The sequence below is a fragment of the Aphelocoma coerulescens genome, chromosome 8 (genome assembly GCF_041296385.1).
Source record: "Aphelocoma coerulescens isolate FSJ_1873_10779 chromosome 8, UR_Acoe_1.0, whole genome shotgun sequence".
Taxonomy (NCBI): domain Eukaryota; kingdom Metazoa; phylum Chordata; class Aves; order Passeriformes; family Corvidae; genus Aphelocoma; species Aphelocoma coerulescens.
The window spans coordinates 10,449,940-10,474,063 of NC_091022.1; the positions used below are offsets into that span (position 1 = coordinate 10,449,940).

General features: G+C 41.0%; 1 protein-coding gene and 1 long non-coding RNA gene across 2 annotated transcripts in view; one reads left to right on the forward strand and one right to left on the reverse strand.

Moving 5' to 3' along the window:
- The window catches only part of CRB1 (crumbs cell polarity complex component 1), a 46,406-nt gene extending 38,968 nt beyond the window's left edge, over nucleotides 1-7,438 (forward strand). Inside the window, exons 8-10 of the mRNA XM_069022681.1 lie at nucleotides 1,794-2,700; nucleotides 3,948-4,076; nucleotides 7,053-7,438. Of these exons, the coding sequence (XP_068878782.1) occupies nucleotides 1,794-2,700; nucleotides 3,948-4,076; nucleotides 7,053-7,305 (1,289 nt within the window). The 3' untranslated portion in view covers nucleotides 7,306-7,438. The remainder of the gene's footprint in view (nucleotides 1-1,793; nucleotides 2,701-3,947; nucleotides 4,077-7,052) is intronic.
- Nucleotides 7,439-11,896: 4,458 nt separating this feature from the next.
- LOC138113847 (uncharacterized) lies at nucleotides 11,897-23,063 on the reverse strand. Its single transcript, XR_011152356.1, has 2 exons — nucleotides 22,962-23,063; nucleotides 11,897-12,252 (listed from the first exon to the last, which is right to left on the reverse strand). It is a non-coding gene; the product is annotated as an uncharacterized lncRNA (long non-coding RNA).
- Nucleotides 23,064-24,124: the final 1,061 nt, after the last annotated feature.

A 24,124-nucleotide genomic window follows, 5' to 3' on the forward strand; every position in this document is an offset into this window, starting at 1 on the left:
CCTTAGCCGCCATGCACATCTCATTCCTTCTCCACTTTCCTTCTCCTTCTCACCCTGGAGTGGAATTAAAGAGACAAATAGGTATTTTTAAGAAATTTTTTTTTCTTTTTGCTACCAAAGAAAGCCCTACCAAAGCTGGGTAGGCTTTAAGTCAGCCACTCCGTCTGATGGAATCTGTTAGAATGGCTGACTCTTAGGAATGGGAAGGCTGCTCAACAAAAGATCTCTATCACAGACAGACCAATATGATACTATTTTTGTTCAGATTGTTAGAATCAGCATTGCAAGATGGGCTAAAATTGTAACTGAAATTAAAATAATAGCTCCTTCTCTCAGAGATGTATTTAATAATAACATCAAAATACATTTTCTTGTAAAATTTGCTATTGCATGTTAGGATAGAACAGAAACACTCAGAGGCAGTGAAGTGAAAAGTAGCTGAACTGTTTCCTTCTGCTAAACTCAAGTTCATTTACACTTTCAATGACTCAAAGTCATCCCATTTAGATTTCTATGCTGGTTTATGTGGCAACAGTAGGGAGTTTCCCTAATAGATATTCAAAAATTCCTGCACTACAGAACTGCGTTTTTATCTAGTTGTATTCTTAGCTACAGGATAAAATTCTTGTTGTTCAACACAGGATAAAAAAATAAAAGCTTTCCTGGTCAGTGACTTCTCTGCCTGGTGTCTTCTGCTTAAAAAAGCTCAGCAGGTTTGTGAGATATTTAAAAAGCAGGAATAATCTTGAAAAACTCTGAACTTCCTTTTAGTATGATTTCCTCTGAGGAAACTTTTTCAATGAGAAAGACACCACATTTGATGCACCAGGAAATGCAGTTACATCTCTGCTGCCTTAGCATCAGGATACACAGTCAATAACTTTGTACTGGGACTCCCAGGGTTCTTTTCCTCAAGATTTACTAAGACCAGAGATAGTTCAGAAACCCAGCTTATCTCACATCTTTCAGCTATTTTTTTTTCTGAAGTACAGACAGAAGACATTCCTTCCTGTCCCTCCTCCCTGCCTATAATCCTCAGAAACCTCAGAACGTTTAAATTTACAGCCCAGTGAGTAAATGCATTTTAGTAGAAACCATGCTAATGAAAGGTGACAAATACCTTTGTGAAGATGTCCATAAAGCTGCCACAACATTGCCCATCAATTTTCACTCACAGCAGTGTGAGCTGAGAGCTGCTGCCCTCCCAGTCCCACCAGAACAGGGCTGTGGCACTGCCTGCCCAGCAGGAGAAGCTGGTTTTAAATGTGACAGGCATGACTCTGCTTACAGGGATTTTGAAGGGGGTTTGCATCAACTGACTTCAATTAAATTCATCCTTTTGCGTTGGTTAGATGAAATTGGGATCCAGTCAAATACTTGATAAAACATCTTAAGACACACCTAAGAAAAAAGGAATTGGGAAGAAATATTCACCCTATCCAGATCTGTCACAGGGAATAACTAGCTGCCCACACTTGGGGAACAAGCATAAAATGAAAAATATATCTTCTTTTGCAATACAGGGATAACAGTAATGTAGAATTGTATATTGGAGTGACAACCTGAGATGATGCAGAGCAGTACACTTTGGATGGCATTATAGCTGATGCTGGCGCTGCCCTGTAATTTCCACAGCCCTGAGAGGCAGACCAGGATAACACTGGTGGAATTTGACTGTTTTTCAGCAAACACCAAAGGAATGATATGGCAGGGAGCATGTGCACTGGAGAGACATTGCTCCACATGTATTGGTGTAAAACTGGCCTGGTTTCTCAATTGCTGTCTTTGCACAGGTCTTGCTAACGCGGTGTTCAGCGGCCGGAGCAGCGCGATATTTTACAGAAGCAATGGGAAAATCAGTAGAGACCTCACCAATATCATCTTTGGCTTTCGAACCAGGGACACTGACGTGATCCTGCTGTATGCAGAGAGGGAGCCTGAGTTTGTCATTATCAGTATCCACAACTCCAAACTCCTGTTTCAATTGCAAAGTGGCAACAGCTTCTACAGGCTGACCCTTGTGAGTTCCGTGCCTGTGAGTGATGGCAAATGGCATCAAGTGATGGTCTCCATGGTGGAGCCCCTGTCCCAGTCCTCCAGATGGCACATGGATATAGACAACAAGAAAGACACAGTAACCAGCACAGCTGCTGCAGGAAGCCTCAACTTTTTAAGAGAAGAGACAGACATCTATGTGGCTGACAAGGCTTTTGACAGCCTGGATGGCCTGCGAGGGTGTATGAGCACCATAGAAATCAGTGGCATTTATCTCTCATACTTTGAAAATGCTGACATCCCTACTAAAAAACCTCAAGAGGAGCAATTTCTCAAAATATCTGCAAACCCCGCTTTTACTGGGTGTTTGCAGGTAGATTTCTGCAGCTCAGACCCCTGTATGCATGGGGGGATATGTGAAGACTTGTACACTTCCTACCACTGTGTATGTCCCGATGGGTGGACTGGCAGCTACTGTGAAGTCAACATTGATGAGTGCTCTTCGAACCCCTGCATTCATGGGAACTGCACAGATGGGATTTCCTCCTATGGGTGCAGCTGTGAGCCTGGTTACACAGGGGAGAACTGTGAAGAGGACATAGACGAGTGCCATGGCCACCAGTGTGTGAATGGGGCCACTTGCGTTGATGGGGTTAATGGCTACTCCTGCCTGTGTGCTGCTAACTTCACTGGGAGGTTTTGCAGGTACTGTAAACAAGGCTGATCCACATGATTTTGTCAAGTGTCTTCTGAAGGGTTTTTACCTCACTGATGTCTTTGTTTTGAACACAGATGTTTTGCATCTGTCTCTATATTAATCATGGCTGTGGAGCCGAGGTATGAAGTATACAGAAAGTTGTACAGATCAATTAGATGTGGACGGAGGCAGTGGAGAGCTGCCAGCTCAGGCAGAGACTGATGAGGCAAGGATTGAAGGAACCAGGCACAGCTCTGCTGCCCTGTTCTGCTGCCAGCATTGGTCCTATGAACTCTCTGATGACAAGATTACAAGCCTTCCAGAGCTTGGAAATACATTTGCTACATCTTCTTTTCAGAGAAAAAAAAAATCTTAAGGTTTTTAAATCGCTAAAACTATATTTTATTAGAGCAATGTAGCTCTAGAGCTATAAATAAAGGAATTCAGAATTGGTAAGAGAAAATAACAGTAGGAGAAGGAGTTATTTTTCTCCTCACACACAGCATGTTTTCTGGGTTGGTCTTTTCCTCCCAGCTTGCTCTCAGTCCAGGTGGCTGCAAACACCACACAGCCCACTTTTCCCATTGCTTCTGACACTGCTCACATGCTGTTTCCTATTCTTTCCAGACTCTCCTCTAGAAAGGCTGCAGGCTCTTCCCTTTAAGTGCCCTTCTCTGCACACCCATAAAATTCTCCCCTATAAGCATGTCCCATTCCTCTCCAAGAAGGCAAAATCCTTCTCCTTCCTCCTGAGGACTCCAGTAAATCCAGTCTGCTGCAGCCCAAAGGATGCAAACAGACAATCACCTTCATGCTACCCGACTACAGTCTTTTAGGATATAATTACTAAAATTGGCAGGTTTTGTTTATTTTTTCTGAGTAGTGAGGACATCCTCAGATTTGAAGATGCCTTATGGTGGCCTAGTAAATCTGTTTTGTACGTTAAGTCTCTCTTTTGAAATCTTACACTAAGTTGTCCAGGTATCACACAGAGCCACATGTAAGCAGAGTGATGTCCATTTTTTTTTTTAACTGAGAAATGAATCATTAATTTGCCAGTACGCATTTGGAGAAGAAAAACTAAATCCATCAAATTAAAAAAGTTAGGCAAAACATGTTCTGGGAGTCTTAAATCTGAGTTCCAGCTGTCACTCCTTTGGGCAATACCCTGCTCCCCTGCTTCAGCTGAGAGAGCATGAGACATCCAGAAACAAGGACAGTGCAAATAACTGCTGCTGCCTTCTTGTTCTCCCAGATACCGAAGATTACCTTACACAGTTTGTGGGAATGAAGAGAGGAACCTCACCTGCTTCAACTACGGCAACTGCACCGACCTTGACGGCGAGCTGACCTGCGTGTGCCTGCCGGGCTTTGTGGGAGAACGGTGAGAGCCTTTGTCCTGCACATCTTTGGGGAGCACCTGTTCCAAAAGCTGTTCCAAAGAGTCTGGAGGGTAACAGTCAGTCCTCTGGCAGAAATACAAAGGAGCTGTTTAAGTGCAGCAGTTCCTTGCTTGAGTGACTCTGAGGGTCAGAAGTATTGCAGTTTTAGACAAAAATCACGAATGAATGCAGCAAGGCTCAGTCCAATGCAGCACCAGTAATCCAGCCCAAGATATTATTTTTTAAACAGCACTGCATGCCTGTTTGTCTATGCCTTTTTTTGGCTTCTGTGCCAAGTTTTCATATGACAAGTTAGAATGTTACCTTTCCATAGGTGGGGACACATAAACACACATATCCTGCTCATATATATAAACCAGCTACATGCTCTGGCACATGAATATGCAAAGCTGTTTCATTTTCACATGTCTGCTGTGAATATACAGTCTATTGCATCACAGGGATGGTAAGAGGTGGCATACCTGGTAGCATGGTGTGCCATGCTCTCTTACTGAATGTTGAAGTATGAAAACAGAATTGTTGTTTTTAGAAGAGATTAAGGAATACTTTGCACATGTTACTGTTTAGCCCGAAACAGAGGGACCTTCCTCACAGTGAAATTTGGATCATGTATTCTTGTAACACCACTTAATACTGGCCTTCAAAGAGCTCTGGAGCAGGGAAGGCTGAGAGTCTCAGGGCATCAGGTGCTGTAGAAATTTAGGAAGGCATTGTCCCAGTCATAGTCTGAACAGGTAAGGACATTTTGGATGGTGAGACAGGAAATATTGTACATACCCTTGGTGAAATTAGCATTATATCAGAGTATAATATCCAAAAGTTCAACAGGACCAAGCTGTAACACAGAGAAGTTTCCAACAAAAGATTTTCATTCTCTCAAAAACTTATGAGCCCACTGATTTTGTGGAAGGAGTACAGTAGGCTGTAAAAGACGGATTAAATGAAAATTTCCACCCACTCAATGCACAGTATAGTTGGCAGACACGTTTGAATTGCACTGTTAACAGCCAGGTCGCCTGTGTACCACCTCACAACATTCAACAAGGGGGAAAAGAATACAATAAAATAAGATTTTAAAAAGTAAAAGCGTATTCATAGCCACTTCTGCACTGTGTATATTTCTTGGGACTTTAAGGTAGGAGCAAAGCACTTTTTCCTTCTCCCTTCCCCTGCCAGCCAATGTGCTAACTACAGCTTTGGGAGTGAGCTGTCCTTCCATCCATCCCACTGGCTGGCAGTAATCTCTGTTTTATGGTTCCCAAGGCTCTCGTATCAGGCAGCAGCCCTGTGCCCGGCGAGCTGCACGTGAACTGCCTGTGGCAGCAGGCACTCTTCTCCAGGGTCTGAAAGCACCATTTGGCCTCTGTTCCTCCAGGCTGCCAAACCATAAACCAGCAGTACTTCCATGCTTGGAGGTCTCACTAGATCAAATGAGACCATTTCACCCCTTCTTTTTTTTTTTTTTCAGAACAAATTCAAATATATCTGTTAATAAGAAAATTGAAACCAAAGCCCTTTGTATATTTGTGTATTAGATTGATAAGCAGGCATTTTCCTTTAAGACAATATTTCATCCCTCAGAAAGCCCCCGGTGCACATCTGCTGAGAAATAGAGAAAACAACATCCTTCTATGCCAATCAACTGACTTGGGATCACACAAAAAAACAAAGCCCAGTGAACTTAATAGCAGCTGGAAAGGGAAATGTGGAAAGATCACTCTCCATAAAAGAAGATAGAGCTCTCTCTCAAAAACAAATTTGTCATTCAATTGGAACTTTCAAAGTTATGTAAAGGGAGTCAGGTTTTTAAGTGTTCCTGAAACTCACTTGGATTCAGGTACCTGATTCCCTGGAAGATTTGAGGGGGTTTTGGCTTTTTTTTTTTTATTTGCATCAGTAATTTCAAAGCTATACAATTTTTGCATATTGGATAAATACCTTAGCTCTTTGAAGTATATGAATATAATTTACCATTTAAGGAAGACATTGAAAGATGTTTAGATTAATTGAGTAAAAGTGTTTAATAGAAATAAATACTCTTCTCTCATGCAAGATTAAAATTTTATTGCTTGGTTATGAATATGATTGAACAAAACATCTCCTTATAATTCAGAGATAATTTTTTACATTCTTCTCCAAGTATAAACCTGCATTTTTACTTGGAAAAATTAGGATTAACTGTTAGCATTATTTGATAAAAGGGAGCAGGGAATTAAAAGGGAACATTGTAAGAGCAGAAAAATCACCAAATCATTAGTACTTTTCAGACAATCTTACACCATCATCTTTCCATTGGCTGCCTCGAGAAATTACAACTCAAATTTCTTTTATCACCAGAATTAACTCAAAAACATTTAGCAATATGTATTAAGGCTTATAACACTTGTCCTGCACCACTCTTACCACTCTTGGGGCCCATCTCAGAGAGAATGGACAGGAAATTGTGCTGGGGATCTATTGGCATTCCAAATTTAGGGAAGAAAATAAAAGGGTTGAAAAACCCCAAAAAAGCAGGTGAATACTTCCAGGAGCACTCAGCTGGGAAAACCACACATTTTTTTGACTGATATCCAGGTTGCTGAGAAGGAAAATGTGCCCTCAGCTTCTTAGAACAATTAAAAGGACAAGCAAGCTGTCAGCAGGACTTGCACCAGAGCTGGCTCCAAACTCATTGCAAGAACTTTCACTGCACCTTGCTAAGCACCATTAACCATGAAGTGCTTTACAGAGATGAAATTGCCTGCTTAACTATCTGTGTTTGAAAATCATACAGGAAGTTCAGGATTTGAGTGGGGCTAATCAGCTAGTTAATAAAATTAATTCCATAAACACGTATGGAAATGTGTCCCAGAGCATCTTCCTCTCCCTCCCCACAAAGCTTCTGAATTAAAAATGTGCCTGTTTGACACATTTGATGCCTGCTTTCAGAGGCTGACTGTTTGCAGTCTTTCCCCCAGGTGTGAGAAGGACATTGATGAGTGCAGCTCTGACCCATGTCTGAATGGGGGCCTCTGCCAGAACCTCCTCAACAAGTTCCACTGCCTGTGCGACGTGAACTACGCTGGCGACCGCTGTGAGATCGATGTAAGCGACCTCTCCTTTTTTGTCTCTTTGCTCTTGTGGCAGAATCTCTTTCAGCTTCTCTCCTATCTCATTCTACGAATGGATGATGAGCCAGCAGTTGAGTGGGGTGATCAGGAAGACTATTGAGCAGTCTTGAAACTTTTGTGTTTTACTGCAGCAGAAGATGCCTTGGCTAACCAGCTTAGCAAAGCAATACAAGTATCAGAGTTTTAAAACTTGTTTTATATTTCTTTGAATGGTTTTTCTATGAATCTCTTTGGATCTGGTTTAGTTAATTGATTTAGTTTTAGAACAAATGCTAGCAGATGTTAAAGAGTGTTTCGCCCCACCTTCACCAGAGCATTTCACCACACGGGCACTGCCAGTGGGTGACAGTGGGACAACTAACAGGCAACACAGCTGTCACATTTACTGAGGGTGGCATTCAAACCCTACTGCAATGAGTGGCAAAGACCTTCAATAAGTCTAATCTTAAATGAAATCTTCCAGGTGGTCACTACCTTTGCATCACACACCATGTTCATTGCTGTTCCTTTGGCAGTTAGGCCTCACACCTGTGAAATCATGCAGGCTATTTTTGGGTAATTAGGTAATGGTTTGGATTAGCAATTCACAACATGCTGAGGAGGCTCCCACATCCATTTGAATTAGTGTCAATCCTGCACTGATATCACTAATCCTGATCCTCTGCTCCAATAGCCTCTACACCTCCAATGTACTATCTTGAGAACAAATACAACCATCTTAATCTTTACCAACATTTCCCCTTTCAAGAAAGGCCCAGTAAGTATCTCAGATTTGAAAGTCACAGATTTGTTGTTTGTTTAAAGATTTCTGTAACTTCAAGTAAACCTGTGTTATTTATTAGTAGATCAGTGTCATCAGACAAAAAAAAAGGGTTTTTCCTTCTTAGGAAGCAAGTGAAGTAATTGGGTCGGTTGTTCATGGATTCTTAAAAGAATGAAAATAAGGGACCTGAAAATTATGAGCACCAGGAAATTTAACAAAAATTTTTTAGCAAAGTATCTTTGTAGTTGCCCTTGAGAGTGAAGACAGAACTGAAATACAGTGCTAAATACTAAACATTTGTAAAAAGTGAGCAGTTTTTGGTTTTTTTAACCATTCTTTAAGGCAAAAATCCCATTTATGAATGGTGAAATAATTTATTTGGACACTCATTATTATATTTGCATAGATTCTCTATGTCCTTGAGAGAGGATTCAAAAGAGTAAGAGTGTAGAGGGTGGTGTTTTGTTATTCAGCTGTATGGCAGGTAGCAGAGTTACAGGTAGGAGTAACACCAGACTGGGAGGTTTTCTGACTACAGAGGGAAAAAATGGTCTTTTGGAGATGTCCTTGAAACCACTGATATAATTTTCCCCACTTCAAACCTGACCCTGTTCCTTCATCCATCCTCCCTAACTTGCTGCGGGTTGGACCTGATGCATCCAGGAAAAGCAAATCCCACCTTTAAATCTCCAGCGACATTAGGACACCCTGAAATGTGTGCAAGTGAGATGCTAAGCTTTCTGTTTTGCCACAACAGGATATGGCAGAGGCCCCTGACAGTGGATCAAGACTATTTTTTCTTTTCCACCTTTATAAATGCCCCCAAGTCTGTTATTTTTCTGAGTACCGTTCAGCGCACAAATGCAGCAACATTCGTGCTCTTAAAAACCCTCCTCCTATTTTAGGGGGGGAGAAAAAGAACCAAACAAACTTTTGCACGTTTGTGGAAAAAATCATGATTCACCCCTGTCACAAATTCCTGTTGCTAGCATCTACCTTAGTATGAAAATTAAGCACAGTAAATTTACCTATAAGAATTGTTCACAAGGATAATTTCTTTTCTGTCTTTATCATACCTGAAAAGTGATTAGGGCAATTCTTTTGTTAAAATCTTATTAAAAATCATTATAAATAATGTTTATATATATATATATATATATATATATATATATATATATATATATATATATATATATAAATTTAGCAAAAAAATTGTTTCCTCTTTGTAAGCAATCAATAAACACTGGATGGGAACACATTGGAGATGCAATTAATGTAGCAGTGTCAGAACCAAAACTATATGTTCTATCAGATATAGGTTTACTTATCTTATTGGCAATCACATGTAATACTGGGAACTATAGAACACAGGCAAAGAGAAAAAAACAAAACCAGACTGCATTTTAAATATTTCTTTTTCCAGTGAAGAGACGGTTTTGGAAAATTGCTTTCATGTGGGGAAATTTAAAATAATAACGGATTATGTTGGGAATTTTATTCCAAACTGTAACCTTTCGTTTAATCATAACAAAAAACATTCCTCAGTTCAGTATTATGGAAATGAAAAATGAAAAATGAATCACAAAACTTGAAATAAAAACTGTCCTGTTTCAGAATGCTAACTAAAGGCAAAGAAATTAGAAATCTTAAAAATTCAAATGAAAAAAAAACCTGCTGCTACTAACCAAAGATGTTCAAACAATTCTTTTTCTTAAATAACTATAATTAAGAAAATAATGAAGTTTGGCCTGGTTTTATTTTCTCACTCGGTTTATTTCAGCTTCCACGTAACTAAATTGAACTCTTAGGTACTTTATAGAACATGCACTACAGGACACACTACATTAAGCAAAGATTTCATCATGGTATTAATATTGAAGAAAGGTAGAAAGCAATAAATGTAATCACAGTATGTCTGGCATTAGACCTATATCCAAAATGTGAAAACAAAAAGAATGCATTTGTCTAGAGATTCCAATACTCTTTCTATTCCATACTAGAAACTTGATATGAGTGTTTATACAATATTAAATACAGGTTTTATATGAATTTATAGCAATACATAAGCTTTAAACTAAACTGTTTTAGCAGGGCATCAGTTCACTCTTACTGAAAACACTCACCTGTAATTGAATTCTTTCCTTCCTCTAATGCCTTGTCATCATGAAACATCCCCTGGCCTCAGAAATGCTGCTCTTCTCCTCTTTGTACTTCTGTATCCTCAACTGCATTGTGCACGTGTACATAAATTTCCTACCTTTATACACAAAATAAACCTTCTGCCTTTGTCTCTTTATGTCTGCTCCTCATTTCCTGCTGATGGCTCTGTTCATTTGCTTTCAGTGTGCCATGTTTTCTGAACACTTCACAGGAACACCACACACTAACCAAGGTTGCTTCATCCCAGGGTTTTCCAGGAGTTCTGTCAGGGCAGGGCCAGGCAGGTGCTTCCCACTGAAGCTCTTCAACCACTCCAACCGCCCCAGGCACAGTGCTGCAGACTTGATATTTCTAGTTTTAAAATCTAAAAAGTAAATAAACAAATACCAGATTAATTTAAATCATTTTCTTATCTATATTTTTTTTTTCAAGAGCTGCAGGTGTCAGACAAGTAAAGGGAATCATGTATAGAAGCAAACATTAAAAAATAGCTGGATGAATAATGACACTAAGCACTAATCATTTTGTAAATACATCCAATTGTTAAGATTTTTTAGAATTTGAAGGGCTGAAAAGGCCATTATTCATTAATAAAGTATAAAGCAAGATCTTCATACATCTCCCATGTTGCAACTGTGCTGCAAATTTTTTGATAGTTGTTTTGTTTTTAATCAGAAGACAAACCCCCTGCCGAGTTTGTGCTTTTGTGGAAAAGCAGTCTTTATAAAAAAAAGAAACATCAAAACACACTCCTACTAATCTGGGCATTGAGAAGAGGCTGGGAAATCATCATCTCGAAGCTACTCGGAATTAGAGGAGGGGTACAAGACACGCAAATGAAAGAAAGCCAAAAAGCAAGGTCGTGGTTTTTGGAAGGTGTGGCTTGTGACACTCCATGTTGGTAATGTCTGTAATGGATCCCTCTGTGATACCAAGACTCAAACTGTTTGTCAGATGCCAGCGACTGTCATTCAGAAAGCTGGGTAATGAGAAGTAACAGTGTTTGGGCTTGAGGCAGAATTAAGTTTTCTAAAAAGAGGGGGAAGACAGCAGTGATGGGTACACTGGAAGGGAGAGCAAAGGGATTTGCATCAGCTGTGGGATGAATGAAAGCAGATTCTTCACTGTGTGTGGAAAATGTACGAGGGGTATTTCACTGAGCATATTTGCTTTATTCACCATTGTTCCTACTTCTGGCCCTTAGAAAAACAGGCTCTGACTGACGCCTCTCTGCATCAGTATCTTATGACAGTTTTAACTACAAAGACCCCATGTGTTTGAGAATTTGAAAATATCCTTGATGTATGCTTATTTAGATTCTCTTACTCCCAGATTACTGAGGAAACTAGATCCAATAATCACTTACTCACTGCACATGACTACAGTACTTTGGTGAACCTGAAAATAGGAAAAAATCTTCTTCAACCTAACAGTGATGAAATAAGATTTCATTCTTTCTTTGCAAATATTTTTTCTGTCCTGACAGCCAGAAGTTCAGCCAAGAGGGCATTTTATTTGTTTCTATTAACTTTCAGCACTTGAACTTACATATTTATATCTTGAGATAGTGATTCTCCCTAAAAATAATGAAACTCTTGTTTGCAATAAATTATTTAAAATTTCTACTTCAAAACCCACAAGGCCTGGTCCTAAGAACTATAACCCTAAAAAGGCAATAAAATAAAAGCTGCAGCAAATCTTCTTTTTGTGTTACTGAGACTTCTATTAGTTGAAATGGATCTCCAGGGAGTAAAGACAAAAGCCAGAGTTGGGTTTTTCATTTTATTTCTTGTTTCAGGAGTGCCCTGAGCCCCATTAGATCGGGAGCACATCCTGCCAGGGCTGTGTCCTGCTGGTGCTGGCAAAAGGCAGCGCCTGGCAAACAGCTCCAGCTGAGCTTTGAAATTGTTCCTTGAACATTGTCACCAGCAGCACCTTTGGGACAGCACTCCCACACAAAACACCCCCCCTCTCCTATTATACGTGTGAATATACATGAGGCTTGAAAATGGAGGTGGATTTCATGTCCCAGAATTAAAGTTCTCCTTGGTTCACAGAGCTGCTGCCATGTGCTGCACCGCTGCTGCTTCCACGTTCTCTTCCAGCTGGTACCGTTCCATCCTCCTGGGCACAAGGACAAGCATCATGCACTGGAGGTTATGATTCACACTTAATGTCATTAAAAATACACTGATAAGCATGTTGGATATGTTCAATATTGAATCTAAATTCGATAAAACTCTCTCAGGCTTCCATAGCACAGACACAGGGAATTCTGATTGAATCTACTCTACAGTGATTAGCTAATGTATTCATTAACTGGAAGGGTTAGTAATATGAACGTAGCAAATGATACTTAATTACAATAATTAATGCCTGGTGATTCATGAATAATGCATTCCATATCTATTTACATATTCATACTTATGAGGCTATTAATGGATAATTATCATTTGACTAAAAGATGTGGACATCAGGAATGTAACAACCACACTGTTTTCCCCCAATCTCACTGTGGCTTTACCTGTATGCCTTGCTCTTGTACACCTCTACCTTATACCTTATACACAGAAACATCAACAGGATTTTATTTTTGAGGCCTATAGAGTGATCTGATGGCAAATACAGCCATGCAGGCTAAGATTCCACTCTGCACCAGTTCTAAGCCAGTGCTCCCATCAGTTTCTGTCTTGAGATTGCAAAAAATTTGAAAGCACTTCATTCTCTTTGTCATCAGTACAGATTTGTTCGTGTCCTGAATTTATGCCCTTTCCTATTGCAGATGGTTAGGACACTTTAGAATTTTTTAATTGGTGAGATTAGGGTAGTAATACTGGGAAAAATAGGAAAATTTGGAAATTAGGGTAGCAATATTGGAATCATCTTCAAACTGAACAATGCTGCCCTAAGTATCTGGTATTTATGCCCCCACACACATTTTAGTCTCCATATAAGCAGATAGGTTGCTAGACCTCCCAAGAAGACTTCAAAAGCAATGGACAGACAAAAATACAACATAAATTTTAAAAAAATTAAATTCCTATTGGCATATATTTTAAGGCAATATGATAATTTTTTATTCTTTAGCCCAAGACTGAATGCCCAATGTTGACAACACCAAGACAGTAAGTTTCAGCTGCCAGCCTCAGGAGTGTGGCAAAATGAACAAGTAAAGCTGGGTAAGTCAACTGAACCTGAAAAATGCTGCCAGCCTGAGTTTCAGACAGGCCTCTCACCTGCTGCTCCTCCCCAGGTCCCCAAGAGCTGAGGGGGCCCCCGGTGCCTGAAAAGCTTATTCCAGCTGTCCCAACGTGCAGGGAGGGAGCAGAAGGTCTCACCCAGCGTGGGGGTCAGCTCCAGGCTCTCCTCGGATGGTGTCACAGAACATCCCAGGGCTCCAGGCAGCAGGGTCAGGCCAAGCTACTGGGGAGCATCAGGCTGGTGTCTTAATGAGAAGCATGTCTGTACCTGCTGTGACTTTTATCTTCCCCAGAGCTCTTGCAGCCTATTGAAAAAGACTGGTGTGGCCAGTAAAACGTTTTCTAAATGACACCATTCTCTGAAATGCCCTGTTCTATTTCCACTGTGGGTCAGGTGCCTCAAATGATACAACCTCAGGAAATCAGAGGGGTTTGAAACCACTCACTAGCATGTTCTAACATCATACTGAACCCAGCAGTGCTTGAGGACCAGTGGAGAGAGGACTGAATCCCTGTTCACAACTGATGCCCTCAGCTTGCAGCACCCACTGTCAGCGTAGCCAGCCCGTGACATTCCTGCTGACATTCCTCCTCAAGCAGGGAGCAAGCCCTGGGGCAGCAGAACTATCAAAGAGCAGAAGCCAACTCTCACCTGTCAGCTTTCCTGAGGCTCCCAAGATCTAGACAGGGAGCAGGCTGTTGGAAGGAAATAAACATTCTGGGCTATGTAACTTACATCCTGCAAGGCTGCTTGTTGCTGGAAGCATAAAGGACATTTCCTGGTACTTCTGATTTTCTCTCTGTAGTACCTTACTAAGTTTGAGAAAACCCTCATCATGGCAACTATTTGTACAGAACAGGTAAACTTGTTACAGTCTGATGGTAGGCTATTGAAATAAGATTATTTCATCAACTGAAGTAAATTTTTACTTTTTTTAGTCTAGCAGAATCAGCGTAACTGAGCTGGGAAAAAGCTGGATTTTATTTGTTTCCACATCATTTGCGTGGCTGTAGATCACCCACCATGGCAGAATCGTTACCATTGATGGTAGGAGCCAGAGAGGGCTCAGCTTTATTCCAGTGCCAGGCTGAATGTGGGGTAAGAAGAAACATCTTTAGATTTATAAAATGAGCAGCTCTGCTCTGGAACTCATTGGAAATGTCACAATGCCATTTCTGCCATTGTTTTTCAGAGCAGAACAACGCCTTAATACCCTTTGCTATTTTGTATTAGTCTGCCTTCAAAACAGGATTTAACTAAAACTTCTAAAAGGATGTTGCACGAAACACATTTAATGTGTGTCAAAACATAAGGTACAAAAACATTAGGATGCAAAAACAATAAGGTTATCTAATGTGTCTTAGCTGGGAAAGACACGAAAGCTCTTCACAAGGCCAGGATTGCTGCACGCATCAGTGAAAAGCAGTTGAATATTTAATGTGTGTGGTAAATATAAGCAGAAAAGGGAGCCCAGATGACATATGACAGCATAACACTCTGCAGAACAGGAATCAGCTCAAGCATGGTGTTCACATAACACCTGAGTATTCAGACTAACACATTTTGCCTGTACACCATCCTTTCTGTTGCAAAGGCATTGTCTTCCCTATTCTCACCTTCTGATGTTTTCCCTGTGGACCCACATCCACATCACATGGGCATTTACTTCAGTCATTGCTCACTTTGTAACACATTCATGCACTCCGTGCCTGTGTTGTTCAGATACTAAATTTTATGTCGTTTTTTTTCTTGTATGGTTCATGAGATTTAATGTTCTGTCTATTTTTCAGTTCTTGATATGAAGCTCCATTCCTAATAACATCTGAAAAAAATTACACACTTTACTAGGCTTATGGAATATTATTCCACTGAAAAGGAATAAAAAGAATTTGTGTTCCTGAGAATCTGAAAAATATTTTGGTTTCAAATGATCAAGAATATTTATCTATTTTGATATGGAGAACTATTTAAACTAGAGGCAGAGCTTGTTACACAAATATCTGAACTTTCTACCAATCTAAATGTGCAGCAAACAAAACAGTCCTTAAATTTATTCAAATCATATTTGGTAGAACAAATTATTCACTTTTCAAAAAAAATAAGAGCACTGAAGTAAAAAATGTGAAACTGCTGTAATTCAAAGGACAAGAAAATCAGCAGCTTTACAAATCTTTGTAATTATTTAGAATGAATAGATTTTGCACCACTGGAAACAGCCTTGATTGTTGGTGGCCCCTGTGAAATGGTAGGGTAGGGATTTTAGTGATTCTCAAACACATTAATACTTTGGGGTCTAATTTATCCATTACAGAAATAAATGGAAATATTTCTCTTTCTGTTGGGGGAAGCATTGGTAACATCACAAGCTGCCCTCTCCTTATCTCCCGAGGGATGGGACCCTCTGTTCCCTCCTCTCCAAGCAGTAACCATTTGTGGGTGAATTAAAGGTGCAGTTGCTTCCCTGATCATGCTGTAACAAGACTTTTTTCTCCCCTATTGACTTTGTATCAGTTATCCAGGAAAAGGATGCATGGTGTGAACACAGCCTAGCTGACACCTGGGAGCTGATAATCCTGGAACAACAACAACAACGACAAAAAAACACAACAAAAAACCCAACCAGCCAAAAAAACCCCAACAACATTAAACAAGAATACACACACACACAAAACCCAACACCCCAAAAAAACCCCAACCCAAGCCCAAATAAAGAAACCCCAAAGAAAAACTCAAACCTGCTCCCAGTTAAAATCAGTAACAAACTAGAAACTAGGCTGTGAGAGGGCCTGACAACAGCACCTCTTCTGCAAGGCTAATTTCAGCTTGTATGCACCAGTGCTAATGCATGTGTCTGGTCTTACCTAGGCTGGCTAATCCCTCAGTGAAATGGCAGCATAGGCACAGAATTTACACAGGGATGTCACTGTTGCCTTTTTTAATCCCAAATGCTACCATTTTCTGAACTAATCAGAATATTACACACGAGAATCAGGCAGGACACTGTGCTGTGTCTCATGGAAAATTGTGCTTGGTCCTTTCTTATTTTATTTTTTCCTTTAATCAAACACAAATCTCATTTAGGCTGAAAGAATGGTTTCTATTCATATGAAAGCATAACACATCTTTCATGGTAGACCAAATCCCAGCAGTAAAAGGTCTTCTGTCCCTTTCTACAGGTTTGGAAATTATTACCCACCCAGATTTTCCCCTGTCCTTTCAGTAGGTGATATTGTCAGGAAACCCCAGTGGTAGCTGTGGATCTGTCTGGGGAAGCTCTCAGTCCTGTCAGTGTTGCCATTTCTGGAATCCATCTAAAAAGGTGGCTCTGAAGGAGATCCTGGAGGCACAAAGTGATACTGAGGGAAATGAAATCACGCAAATAAGGAAAACCACAAGTAAAATGGATTTGTAAAAGTCAGATGGGGACAGCACTGAACACCTGGGCTGTATCTGAACACGGGAAAAATGACTTTGTTATTTCAATTGAATGCTTGTGGCACCTCTGTAAGGTCCCCAAGTGTGATTATCTTGTTCTTCACTAGGAACTGGACAGTGAGAGAGAGAGAGAGAGACCACAGTGTCCAGGATGCTTTAAACACTTTAAAACTACTAAAGCATCATTGGTAGAACCTGCTGCTAAGCAATTGTCTCCAAAGCAGTGAAGTTCTCTAGATGGGATAGGCATGGAAGCTAAATTTCCACTCAGTATCAGCTAACCACTCTCCCTTGGAGGAGCACTCAGGCTGCTCAGACTGCAACTGGCCTGGACCCAGAGCCCTGAAACAACCTATTTTATCTCCAGAAAGTTTTGAGTCAAAGATTCCTAGCTCGTGATCACTTTTGTCCATCCTCTCCCAAAACTACTGAGGAAGGAGGAAATAGAAGTATTCTTCCAGGAGAAAACACTAATTTATGACACTTCTGCCAAAATTTTATATAACTTGCCTGATTTCCTCATTACTTTGCTAATACATATGAGTTTGAGAATATTTTAAGGAAGGATGCAAGTATCAATCAGAAGAGTTACTCAGAGCCATAAAAAAAAGGATTTTGGAAATCACTGATAACATTTTTAGTTTAATTTAATGGCTTATTTTGGTATGAAAAATATAGATAGTCAGCAAGTATCAGGTCTGTGAGACTTCAGGATGGAACTTAGGCAGAGGATGAACAATATCCAAACACTGCAACATGACCACAGCTGGGTACTTTAACAAATGGGTCATAATTGGTTTACAGGTAATTACAGGTAATGAGGCTGGTGGAGCCAGATCCTTTCAAAATCTGAGAATATATAAAACCAAAGCATGCTTAAATCTGTAATAGTCCCACGGGGCATGGAGCTGAGCCTCAGGAGCAGAGGAGTGAGGTCTGCACTCAAGGGTATTTGCCTGAGAGGAGCCAGTGCCTGGCCATCCCGGGAAAGAGCATCTGTCCTTGTGCTCAGGCAATAAATAACAACAGGTCACTTGATGAGGAAATTGAGTTTAGTCTAAGTTCATACTGCAAACCCATAGTAGGTACATATGAAGGATTTATTACCAGTGTAAGTGCAATATTGCAGTTTAAGCAATAGAGAATGGCACACTTCACTCCAAAATAGATATGTCATACAGTAAAAATGTCTGATTGCAAGAGCTCCATGAAAGACCACCTGTCAGGCACAGCTCCTCTTGCTCAGGGCTTCCTGCCTCAGTGCACCAGCAACTGTACAAACATCCAGCAAGGCAGAGCCTGGAGGGCACACCCTGAGCCAGGCTGAGCCAGTGCCACTGTCAGGGGCTGTCTTAGAGCTGGGCAGGGCTGTGCTGCCCTGGTGTGACTGACAGGCAGAGTCTGGGCAGAGGGAAGAGATTCAATTCAATCACCATTTCCACCATGGGTTGCCTAACAGATCATTGGCTAATTGTGTTTCTATTTCACACCTCAGTTCCCCTCTCTGACAAAAGGCTGCCTTAAAGGCATTCTCCAAACTGAAAACTACTGTTTGAGAAATAAGGCATCAACGATGGAGCTGAGAAGGAGGAACCACTCAGGCTGCCTGTCCAACAGCAGACGCTCTCATATCTGAGATAGGTGGGATTAAAGGGAGGTTGTATCAGAAATACCTTACACCTGCAGATAAAGGTGGATTTTGACCTGACACCACACACTAGAAAAATGCTACTTTCAGCCTGTATTGAGGAGATCTGAGCTCATCATCTGGCCAGAAACAGGGTGAGTTGGCCTCAGAGGCAGTAAGCCTTGCCTTGGAGGACCAGAGGTAAATTCAGTGAGCTGAGCCAGCAGATTTTTTCCTATTTCCCAGAAGTATGATCTTCAACAAAATCTGAAAGTGTAGGGATTCTTCTTAAAAGAAAGACATTGACAAGGCTACCATTCCTTCCCAGAGTATCAGAGTAAAACTCTCTAATCTGAAGTACAATGTATTTTCTGTTAGTTATCTTTAGGTGGCAGTAAGGTAAAAGCATGGAGTAGGAAGTTAAGAGAAATTTCTACTACATTTTCAGAGACCTTTTTCTCATGTACTATGCTGGCTGTAACATAGAAAGAGATTTTCTAAAACACTTGCATCTTCAGCAGATATCCAAAAAGCAATTATCAGGGTTGGCTTCATCCAGTTCACATTCAGATGCAAACCTGTTGAATGCCAGCAATATTAATACAATGATTAGGTCCCATATTAGGTATGCAGGACTTGATCCAAGAATCCTTGAGGACAGTGGTGAGGTTCAGAGGTAGAGACACACGCACATGATTCTATCAACAACATGAAAGGAGACTTAAAAAAAAGACAAGAAATAACTCTGCTAACAAATGAAAGGTCTAAACCAAGTCTGAATAACTATTAACATAGCAGTTTTTCGATTTTTTTCATTTACACTTTACCTGCATGCATTTCTTCCTAAGTCTCTCCTGAAGCTAAGCCACAATGATTTCTGTTGTCTCAAATCAACTTTCTGTTAGAAAAAACCCAGCCAGTAGGATAAAAACACACTGAAAGTTTTTCTGGAGGAATATAATTAGCGAAGTACCGTGACAGTGTCACGTAGCACGCTAAGGCAAGTATTATGTAGCCAGTAAAGGTCTATCTTATACTATTAATATTTACAGTTGGAAGCAGGAGATGGCTGCAATCGAAGTGCTGCTCCCAGCAAAGGCTCGCTGCTGACTCGATACCTTCTTGTCTGACAGTGTGAAACAGTCACAGCGCTCCTTACTTCATCACCACTTGACAGCATCCTATTAATGCTAGGTAGCAACACATGGCTAGTTTGCAGGAGCTCAGCACCAAGTACGGAGGAGAATTCCATGGAACAGTTTTGAGATCACTGGCTCCACTTATTAACAGAGAAGCAGGGATGGAAAGTGTCTGGCAATTACAAAATCGGCCAGGAGCTGTAACAGGTTGTGCTGTGCCATACACAGCTGACCCACCTCTTCATTATGCATCACTGGACAGAACAGGTTCTCATTCCTACAGAAAGCGGGGAGAGGCAGGGCTCTCAATTTCAGCACGGGTTGCACTTGTGCAAGAGAACCAGGACCTGGGGGCAAGAGGACCTGACCCTGCTACCCATGGTGGCAGCCAGGGACCACAGCCCACAGAAGGTGGCTGCACCCGTTTGTGATGCTGGGCTTTGGTGGGTACTTGGGGCTGCCCTCAAAGACCTGATTACAGAAATAAAAGAACACCTACCACTAATATCACTAATTAAGAAAGTGGTCTTTAACCTCAGCTGTTCTGTGCTGAAAAGTGGAGTTTTGAGCAACTCCATATCGTGCACAAGTCAGGTTGTGCAACTCCATTAAAGTTAATTGAGACTGATAATTCATAGTACACGCAAATCATGCCTGGTGAAAACAAAGTGCAAGGAAACACATTAATGAGGAGAAGCAACAAGCAGGTATTCACTCAGTACTTCCAGACTGCAAATACCTCAGCAAAATATCTCTTTTCTTTTTTTTTCCCAAATACAGAAAAGATTGGAATCTAGAATGACAGATAAATATACTTCCAAAGAATCAGAAAAGCAGAAGTTTGCAGTAGGAATGGTTTAGTTGCTTCCTTGGCTTAGCTGTTGATAGCCCACATTACCCTTTCCTGCCCAGTTCTCTTATCCAAATGCTGTCATTACCATCAGCCTCATCTTGAGTGTCACAACATCATCCTGCACACGCTGGTCTGACCAACACTTATGCAACCAATGAAGAAAGCAGTTTTGAAATCCATTCTTCTTTCTCATCATTTCAACTATTTCTCTCTGTCTACTGAGCCTCTCTTCACTTCTTGTCCTTGGAAACCGCCCTGCCCTCATCTTTACCACTGTAGCATCTTTTCCTGTTCTTCTACTCTTTCGAGGTATAACCTACTGATGCCTTCACACCCACTTCACTCTCCCATGACAACAGACTTCCTCAAAAGGCCTGTGAGTTCTTCCAAATCCCTCTTCAGGTGCCATTTCTACTGTGGCAGCTACAGGGACACAGTAAACTCAATCTGGCCATATGCAAGGCAAAACCAGAAAGTCAGTGTTTTCAGTGACAGTCTTGAGTTTAAATATCTCCCATTGTTTCCTGCAAGATGCTTGCCTGATGAGGTTTTTATCCACCACCAAGATGTACTCATACAGAATCTGCTGTCTCAAAGCAAAGCAGTTATCCCCTGTGGAGAAACACCACCTGATACACTGTGCTGGCAGCCATGCACAAAAATAGTTCTGTATGATGCCCCAAAGCATTTCCCAAACTGGAAAAGGATGTTGCACCCCAGAGACTGACACCTTTACTAAAACATTTGTCTAGTCTGCGATATAGCAGCTATGGGACAAACTCCTCCTCAGCATGGTTTGCCTGGATTTGCACCAGCTATAGATTTTTCCCTCTTATCCTTTCAGATTGCAGCAGATGGTGAAGTTCCTACACCAGAGGCTGTCGATAGAATTTTAAAAGGCATCTCATAACAACACATTGGAGCTGCACATTTAATCTGTGCTGCACCACTCAGATGATCTTAAAAAGAGCTGGAGCACTTACAAAATCAGCACTGGCAGTTGCTGCAGAAGCACTATCAAGGAGCCTTCTCAAAGCCCACAGCTTAATGAGAGCTGCACTTGCAAACTGCCACCCAAATCACTTCTCCCTGAGCAACCAACACACTGCTGCCTAGAAGGCATTCAATAATCTGGGAGACACTGATCCAGCAAAACACCTGATGGAGATTTTAGGGCACTGCTTATGTACTTCTGGCTCTTTTGGGTCCATGGCTGAGCTCATGCACTGGCTTGGGTGGCCAAACCCAGGAATCTTGTTCCTTCTGCCAAAGACAGTCCGTTCCAGCCATACTAAGCACCTCTGTTTTCATGGCTGGACTGCTTTCATTAAACAGTTAGCATAAACCAGATATCAATACTACAAGTAGTTAAAGGAATTATAGTTACTGCAGGTAGTCTGATCTTTAGATTTAATTCCTAAAAGTGAGCCTTCTGAGCTGGAAAACCTTCTTGGCCAAAAGGCTAATTGTGCCAATAGAAGGCCACCTGAGCCACATATTACTGCATGTACCAGCACTGAGGCGGGGGGAAATTGTTTTGATTTAAACACAGCATTGTTTAAAGTGATCTGGGAATGGTCCTGCAGCCCAGTGTGGGGAGGAGGAGGTCTGGGTAAGCTGATCAAGACTAATGTGAGCAACACCCTTGTTTCACTGAAGTCTGCTTTACAATTTAGTTGCAATGCTTCAGAGAGCTCCATCTCCAATCTCCAATTTCTTGCTCTACTATAATTAGAACAAAGTCCCTCATTAACTTCTGTAGTGTCACAACAGTGCAACTTCACGTGCCAGGAGGGAGGCTGTCAAAATTTCTTAATGAGGTGCTGTCTGTGCAAGCCTAGTAAATCCTAGACTTCAATCATCTCCATCTTCTTCATTTTCTCATGGACTGCCACAGATGTGACTCTTCCTTCATAGTAAAGATTGCATTTTTCTGATCTATAACTGGTCAAGCCAGATGATCAACATATCATTATAGCAGCTAACATGAATTCTCTCTATGCTTTTTTCTTGATTTCAAGAACTGTCATAAAACTAAAAGTTGACATTTTTCAGGAAGGAATCAATTAAAACTGTCAGGTGTCAACTAAGACAAACTATTCAAACTACATTTTATAAAAAACATATACTATAAAGAGGTGGTAGTGAACATAATTTCTTCAGAGATATTTTAAGAAAATATTCAGACAATAACACACACAAGAAAACAAAAAAAAAATTAAAATAATTACTTAAAATCTTTCTGCTTTAAGATGAACTGCCTAAATACTGTGGATATTCTGCACACATCAGAAGTAGTCATTTAAGTTTTTTCTTCAGCAATATCCATGGGGCAGGTACAGGACTCAGGATCTCATTCAGGCCCTCCAGGCAGTGGGATTGTATTTCCCTGCAGCTATCAGGAAAATAACTGAGAGGCTGATGGCAGAAACAGCAATGGCAATGCTGGAAGTTCAAGATGTAATGCAAAAATATTTTCAGAGGGCTACAGAGGGAGGTGAGGGACAACAGGATAGCCTCCTCCCAGTGAAGATGGGGTCAAGGGAAAAAGATGCAGAGAAAAAAGCAGTAATGCTACCTTGGATGTTGCCCTGCATAGGGAGGCACCAGAGCCAATTTGTGGCAACCACAGGCCACCTCTGGGCTGGCTGACTGCAGAGGGAAGCAGCCACACCTTCAAGCCACTGAGATCATCTTCAGGTGTTCAAGGCTCCACAGCTGAATCTGGTCCTACAAACTGGCTTTGTTCGTACTCATGAAGGAAGCAAAACTAGAGAAAAGCCCTGCAGCAGTCTTCCTAGGTCTGTTTTTAACTCTTGCTTTTTGCTTCTCAATCTGAGAGAATTCAAACACTTTTCTTACCAGATAATCCTGAAGCTTGTTAGGCATGCGGTTTACAGTACTGCAAATATTGCACCTTCCTGGAATCACTTCAGGGGCCGAGAGGGATGTCTATACAATGCAATTGCCACTTTTGAAGCCCACAGGATGAAATGAAGAGTTCTGAGCTGTGCAGAAGGAAAAGGAATTGGTGGTCTTGCTGATGATAAACAGTGGAAAATCAGCTAAGGTGCACTCAGTGCTGCTTCCTTTGTTGCCACAGGTAGCAAAGCAGCAAGGAGTAAACTGCTCAAGGACCTGAAAAATAACTGTGTATAGACACACTCAAAGATCAGTGCCCACATGGACAGCAGCATGAAACAGGAAACCAGGATAAACCATTAAAGGATAAAGCAGTTAAAGAAAATAGGTGGTATTTATAAAATCTTTTAAAAATTTGCCTTTTCCAGTGGCCTGTGCAGTGTTCGGCTTGACGTGAATCTGTGCTCCTTAAATGAGTCCCAAAAGGGTGATGATGATTATTATTATTATTATTATTTCTTCTTCTTCAACTCAACAGCCCAATAGCTCTTGGGACATGGTGGCTGGTGTTTAGCAGGAACAGAGCAACTGCATTTTGCAGGTGATGTGAGGGAGAGCAACAGGTCACAGTTTGCTAAAGTGAAAAAAGAAAATCACAGAGAAAAGGACTTCCTGTGCCAGTCATTTAATGTACTTTTATTAGAACAAAGTCAATCTATAGATTTATGGCCACTTTACTGCTATTGAAAATAAACTGTAGCCTCATGGGCTGGGGTTATCAATGCATCTCATGATAACAGATTTGTGTGTGACTGACTGGATTTCTCCTCGAACTACACAAGTTCTTATTTGAATTCAGCCTGCAACAGAAAAAAATTC